Below are 7,213 nucleotides of genomic sequence, written 5' to 3'. Positions count from 1 at the left end.
CATCGCCCGGCGCGGCTCAGCCGCGGGATTTTCCATCGCCCTGTACGGCCGTAGGACTTTCCAGAGCGGCGCGGCTCGGCCTCGGGACTTTTATCGCCGGTGCGGCTCGGCCACGGGGTCTTCCATCGCCCGGTGCGGCTCGGCCGCGGGATTAACAGCGCCCGGTGCGGCTCGGCCACGGGGCCTTCCATCGCCCGGTACGGCTGCGGGACCTTCCATTGCTCGGCCGCGGGGCCTTCCATCGCCCGATGCGGCTCGGCCACGGGGCCTTCCATCGCCCGGTACGGCCGCGGGACTTTCCAGCGCTCGGTGCAGCTCGGCCACGGGGACTTTCCATCTCCTTGCGGGGGCTGTGCGGGTCGGTCGCCTCAGTAGGGGTCGAGCTGTCTGTCCGTGGGAGGGGCATGGGAGAAGAGAGAAGAAGTTTTTTTGCCTCCATCACAGTGAGGGGGTGTTTGGAGTCGCCGTGATGGATGTTTGTGTTGGGGTTGTGTGTCTTGTGTTTTTTGTTTTTTTTGTACTGCTGGCAAATTAATTTCGTTCGGTAAAACGAATGACAATAAAAGCTATTCTGTATTCTGTATTCATTAATAACTATCTGCACATTCAACTCATCCACCTTATTCCGAATGCTCCTTGCATTGAGACACAAAGCCTTCAGGCTTGTTTTTACAACACTCTTACCCCTTATACAATTATGTTGAAAAGTGGCCCTTTTTGATTTTTGCCCTGGATTTGGCAAGAACTGCCTGCCACTTTGGATCTGCATGCCACTTTTACTTTTCACCTTGCTACCTATTGCTTCTACCCTCATTTTACACCCCTCTGTCTCCCTGCTCATGCTCCCATCCCCCTGCCACATTAGTTTAAATCCTCCCCGACAGCACTAGCAAACACTGCCCCAAGGACATTGGTTCCATTCCAGCTCAGTTGCAGACCGTCCTGTTTGTACTGGTCCCACCTCTCCCAGAACTGGTTCCAATGTCCTAGAAATTTGAATCCCGCCCCCTTGCACCATTTTTCAAGCCACGTATTCATCTGAAATATCCTCCTATTTCTACTCTGACTAGCACGTGGTACTGGTAGTAATCCAGAGATTATTACCTTTGAGGTCCTACTTTTAAGTTTATCTCCTAGCTCCCTAAATTCACCTTGTAGGACCTCATCCCGTTTTTTTACCTATATCGTTGGTGCCAATGTGCACCACGACAACTGGCTGCTCACCCTCCCCCTCCAGAATGTTCTGCAGCCGGTCAGAGACATCCCTGACCCTTGCACCAGGGAGGCAACATACCATCCTGGAGTCTCAATTGCGGCCGCAGAAACGCCTATCTATTCCCCTTACAATTGAATCCCCTATCACTATTGCCCTTCCACTCTTTTTCCTCCCCTCCTTTGCCGCAGAGCCACCCACGGTGCCATGAACTTGGCTGCTGCTGCCTTCCCCTGATGAGCCATTCCCCCCAACAGTATCCAAAATGGCATATCTGTTTAGGAGGGAGATGACCGCAGGGGACTCCTGCACTACCTGCCTACTGCTACGCTGGCTAGTGGCCACCCGTTCCCTTTCTGTCCGCTTAACCTTTACCTGCGGTGTGGCCAACTCACTGTACGTGCTATTCATTCAACCCATTGTGTCCATTATTTATTTCATTTAGTTTTTATTCCTTTGTTGTGCTATCCATCGAGCATTGTGTTTACAAACCTGTTCTGCTGCTGCTACAAGTATGAATTTTATTGTTCCGTTTCGGGACATATGACAATAATTCACTCTTGACTCTCTTCCACTTCCCAGCTGTCAACCCATCGAATTGATTTGTTTTTTTGAGTGCTCTTCTGATTAATTTTTTAATGGGACTGGAGATTCTGTCTCCACCACCCTTTCAAACTGAGAGTTCCCGTCCCCCATTATTCTTTTGTGCAAATATATTTTCATTAAATTCTTTTATCAATTAATTTAGATCTATAACTCTCCCTCGGCTGTGATGGCTGGGCCTTTAGACTTTACTTTGGACTTTAGAGGGACAGTGCGGAAACTGGCCCTTTGGCAAACCAGGTCCACGCCGACCAGCGTTCACCCTGAACGCTAACACTATTCGCTAACGCTAACACTATTTGCTAACGCTAACACTATTCTACAAACTAGGGCCAATTTACAATTTTACCAAAACAATTACTCTACAAACCTGTACGTCTTTGGAGTACACCTGTACACAGAACTCAAATAATGGCCTAACAGTATAATGTCTTGTAATGTCATATACTGTTTCAGCATATCTCTGCTCTTATAATCATTATTTCAACCAATAAAAGCAAGAATCCCACATGACTTCTGAACCACCTGGTCTATGTGTCTAACAGCCTTGAAGGATTTGCATGCTACGATCACTCTGTTTCTCTGCACTTCATAGTATTCCACCATTTATAGTATGTACCCTTCCCTTATTTTCCTTTTACCTCACACTTACATGGAACACAGAACAGCACAACACAGGAACAGGCCCTCAGTCGACAATGTCTGCTGAACATGATGTCAAGATCAACCCTTATCTGTCTTCACATGATCCATATTGCTCCAATTCCTGTAAGTCCTTATCCAAAAGTCTCTTAAACGCCACTATCGTTTATAGCTCCACCACAATCCCTGGCAGGCACTCGCCGCCCTCTTGTGTACAAAACTTGCACTGCACATCTCCTTTAATCTTTGCCCCTCTCACCTTAAAGCTCTGCCCTCTAGCGTTTGACAATTCCATCCTGGGAAAATGGTTCTGACCATCTATCCTGTCTACTTATCCAGAATGAATTTATTTTGACTACTTTTGTACTACTCCACATACCCAATATCATATTCCCATACCCAAGCACATCCTCGATTAGCACATCCTCGATTAGCAAGTGTACAGAAATAGTCCACCGAGCCGGCATGCAAGAGGCACCATGCAGCTGATCGAGCCCCCTGCCTGACCTGGGATCCTGCTACGCTCACCTGGCTGAAGTCAATGAGCTGGTGTGTGTCCCAGACTGGTTGCTGGTACTGAGGCCAAGAATATAATTGTGCAAATACTAACCGTTAATGCTGGTGGGGCAGGGGGGTTTCCGCAGTGAGTTTCCCCACTTCTGTTACGTCAGTTGAAAAGACAGCACAGTTAGAGCACAAATTACACCTCGTAAAGGCCGAGTTACTGTAATCGTTTGTGCTTGTTCAAAATGACATAACACTAGTAATTGACTCAAGCCATAAAACTGGGTAGAAATCAGACTCTCGGTCTGAAAAAGGGTCTCAACCTGAAACATCACCTATTCCTTTTCTCCAGAGATGATGTCAGACCCACTGAGTTACTCCAGTATTTTGTGTCTATCTTCGGTGTAAACCAGCATTTGCAGTTCCTTCCTACACAATTATCAGTTTCCACTAACTTTGTCCACTTGAAGGCTTTTAAAATAAAACTTTTCTACAAAAGCATAAAAACAGGTATGTGTAATTAGTAGCCTGTTCTGCATAGATTTTATAAATCATCTTCAGTAATCTGAAGTCAGATGATTTGCCTAGATTGATTAACGTTGCTTACTTATGTAATAAACACAATTTATCATATTAACAAGACTGAAACATTTCCACTCAAATTTAATGAATAATACATTTAAAATGTTGTTTTTAAATGACACTGTAAAGTATTGCCTGATTGTACTCTTCATGGAGAATTTTAAGTTGTGAGGATGTGCTAATTATATTAAGCAGAAACATGTGCAAAATCAAAAAGAAGAGCTTCAAATAATATAATATAATATAATATAATATATAATTACTAATTGTTACTTTAATAATAGTCTTAATTCAGCACGGTGCATGAACTAAAAACTTAAATGAGAAAGGTACCTCGGGTCAAACCATATTAACCAGTAGAGGTTTATAATACACAAGATGGCGCCCAAGCCAGATGACTCTCTTCATGCTGGTCCCAGAAGTGGATCTGCAATCATTCATTACAATCGCTCCACTATTTTAAACCTCTACTCCAATAGCTGTACACTCATTTGTAATTATGTATAGTCTTTCCACTGACTGGTTAGCAAGTAACAGGTTACACTACATTTTATGTATACAATATCTTATGTAAAATAAACCTCTACTTGTTAATACGTGTGTTGGACAATACTGGAAGAATAATTCATCTTTGGATGCCAGCATTAAATGTGTAATTTTCTGTTGGACATTGGTCTCACAATTCATTGAAGTGAATGAATGTAAAAGTGTGCAGTTGAGTGGAAGTTGACAACCAAAGTTAATTCCACTCCAATATTTATGTTCAATAAAGTCTTTGTCAACTTTTCACTCACAGGCAACAGTTGGTTAAAATTAAATGCCAAAAAATTCCTCAGAGCTGTTTCTGCTGGGATTGTCTTAGTGAAATGCACTGGAAACCTCCCGCTCCATCATAGTTCAGTAAGTGGGGTGTGTGTGAAGGGGGATAGTGGGACAGCTCAGCAGAACTTCCTTAAGATAGTTGGTGAACTCATCTCATAGATGTCCCAGTCAACACATGTATGAGGAGGAATAAAATTCCCCAACTTGGGAAATACTTCATGCAAAATAATTGTGTTGAAAGGTGCAATATATATTGTCTATAAATATGTTGTGGATAGGATGGGATTCTGTTTCTCCGAACAGTTGACCTCTGGATGACTGAAGGTGGGATTTTCCTGGCCCTTATCTTCTGCCTTGTGTGTCTTCTCCTTGACGTCTTTAACCTGTGGGCATGGAGAAAGAAACGCTGAAGAAGCAAGATCACAGACCATCACGGAGGCAAGACAGGTAGATGGGGTAATTAGAAGCCTTTTGGAAGCAACATTTCCATTTATTCAATCATTTGGAAATCTGCAGCTCCTTCCTACACTGGAAATCTGCCCAAAAACAGCGCCCAACCAAGGCGAATCTTGGTGTGTTAGTCACAGCAGTGGATCTGCAATCAGGCATTACACTCGCTTCACTCTTTTAAATCTCTACTTTAACTATGCTCTTCTTGATCTCCTCTCAGGTCTGTCCATTCTCCGACTCCCAGGACCAGAAGACATACCACAATGACTCTTGGTGCCATGAGGACCCGCCCTCATTGGAGACCCTCGGACTTTCTTTGATCGGACTTTACTGGCTTTATCTTGCTTTTTATCATTTATGTAATTCCCTTCATCATGTATCTGTACACTGTGGATGGCCCGATTGTATCCATGTATTGTCTTTCCGCTGATCGGTTTGCACGCAACAAAAGCTTTTCACTGTACCTCGGTACACGTGACAATAAATTAAACTCAAACTCAAACTCATCTCAAACTGTTGACTGTACACCAGCAGGAATTTTCTGAGGTTCTTTTCAAGAACTACAATCACTTCTATAAAATCCCAGTTCACTTGCTATCTCTGGGAGTTCTGCCGATCATCCCCTGAAGTGACGACAACGCATTGAGAATAACAAGGAATGTTTTCAAAGGCAGCTCAAAATGTGGGGTGATCTGCAGTATCACAGATTGCCTGCAGGTGGCAGTGCCACACCATAATGCTTGCGCTGAAAGGACATGAAGGATGCAGGTAAAGGCCTTACAGTGGGAAGAACAAATTCCACCACGCAATAGGTTCATGGCTGTTCCTCTTTCTTGGGTCTACTTTCATGCTCAATCTCCATATTATAGGATTTAGTCTCCAAACATCTACTAAATCTTGATCATAAAATCACTGTGTCATATAGCGTGGTAACAGACCCTTCGGCCCAACTTGCCCACACCTACCAACATGTCCCATCTGCACTAGTCTCACCTGCCTATGCTTGGCTCATATCCCTCTAAACCTATCCTATCCAGGTTTCTTAAACGCTGTGATAGTACCTACCTCAACTACCTCCTTTGAAAGCTTATTTTACATACCTATCACCCTTTGTAGAAGAAAGTTGCCCCTCACGTTCCTATTAAATCTTTCCCCCTTCATCTTAAACCTATGTCCTCTGGTTCTTGATTCCCCTACTCTGGGTAAAAGACTGGGAAATGGTGTTGAGGTGGAAGGGTGAATTGACAGTGGGCCTGAGGAGCAGCTTGGCCCGTTCTTGTCCCTATGATGTTATGATCTAAGTTCAGATGAGCATTTGACCAAATGTTGATTGCATGAATGAAGAGAATAAATGCAGTGCAATTGGCCGGCCCACGAGAGCCTCCACTTAATCGCTCACCATCATCATCAGTTTGTGGCAACATGAGTTAGTTCACACTCTCCCGTTCACATTATAATAATAATAATAATGCATTACATTTATATAGCGCTTTTCAAACACTCAAAGACGCTTTACAGGGATTACTAGAACATAGAGAAGAAAATAAATAGATAAATAAGTAAACAAACAGAAAAAGGAGACAGAAGGTGAGGTGACCTTCAGTGGTTGAAGGCAGTGCTGAACAGGTGAGACTTCAGTGATGTTTTGAATGTGGTGAGCGAGGAGGAGTCTCTGACGGTTTGGGGTAGTGAGTTCCAGAGGGTGGGAGCAGCAATGGAGAAAGCCCTGTCCCCCCAGGATCTGAGTTTGGTCCGGATGGGGGGGGGACAGGAGATTGGCAGCAGCAGAGCGGAGGGTGCAGGTGGGAGTGTGTCTGTGGAGAAGGTCAGTCAGGTAGGATGGGGCCAGGTCATGGAGGGCTTTGTAGGTCATGAGGAGGATTTTGTACTGGATTCTCTGGGGGATGGGGAGCCAGTGGAGCTTGTAAAGGACGGGGGTGATATGGTCACAGATCGGGGAATGGGTGAGTAGACGGGCAGCGGAGTTTTGAATGTATTGAAGTTTACTGATGATTTTTGAGGGTGAGCCATAGAGGAGGCTGTTGCAGTAGTCCAGACGGGAGGTGATGAAGGCGTGGATGAGGGTTTCTGCAGCTGTGGAGGAGAGGGATGGACGGAGACGGGCGATGTTTTTGAGGTGGAAGAAGGCTGTCTTGTTGATGTGTTTGATTTTTATTGCTTCAACCTGGATCTCCCAGTACCTCCTCCCCTCTTCGCTAGATTGAACAGCTTTGCACTAAGGTAAAAATCAACTCCAGGCAGTAAGAGGCTCAGAGTCTTTCGTCACAAGAGAATATCTAGTAGGGCTAATAACTCCACTGAAAATGTGCCTGGAGTCTCGAGATACAGCAAGGATACAGGCGCAAAGGCCCACAGAGTGCACGCCAACCATCAATC

General features: G+C 44.8%; 1 protein-coding gene across 2 annotated transcripts in view; it reads right to left on the bottom strand.

Annotated features, from left to right (window-relative positions):
* Positions 1-3,624: 3,624 nt before the first annotated feature.
* Positions 3,625-7,213, bottom strand: part of slc5a8l (solute carrier family 5 member 8, like) — a 51,838-nt gene continuing 48,249 nt past the window's right edge. Inside the window, exon 15 of one of the 2 annotated variants that reach the window (XM_078420844.1) lies at positions 3,625-4,749. In XM_078420844.1, coding sequence (XP_078276970.1) covers positions 4,624-4,749 — 126 coding nt within the window. In that variant the 3' untranslated portion in view covers positions 3,625-4,623. The remainder of the gene's footprint in view (positions 4,750-7,213) is intronic. The other variant, XR_013548855.1, reaches the window with a different exon arrangement.

Source organism: Rhinoraja longicauda, chromosome 24 (genome assembly GCF_053455715.1).
Source record: "Rhinoraja longicauda isolate Sanriku21f chromosome 24, sRhiLon1.1, whole genome shotgun sequence".
Classification (NCBI taxonomy): Eukaryota; Metazoa; Chordata; class Chondrichthyes; order Rajiformes; family Arhynchobatidae; genus Rhinoraja; species Rhinoraja longicauda.
The sequence above is the reverse complement of the archived record's forward strand: the minus strand, read 5'-3'. Positions and strand labels throughout refer to the sequence as shown.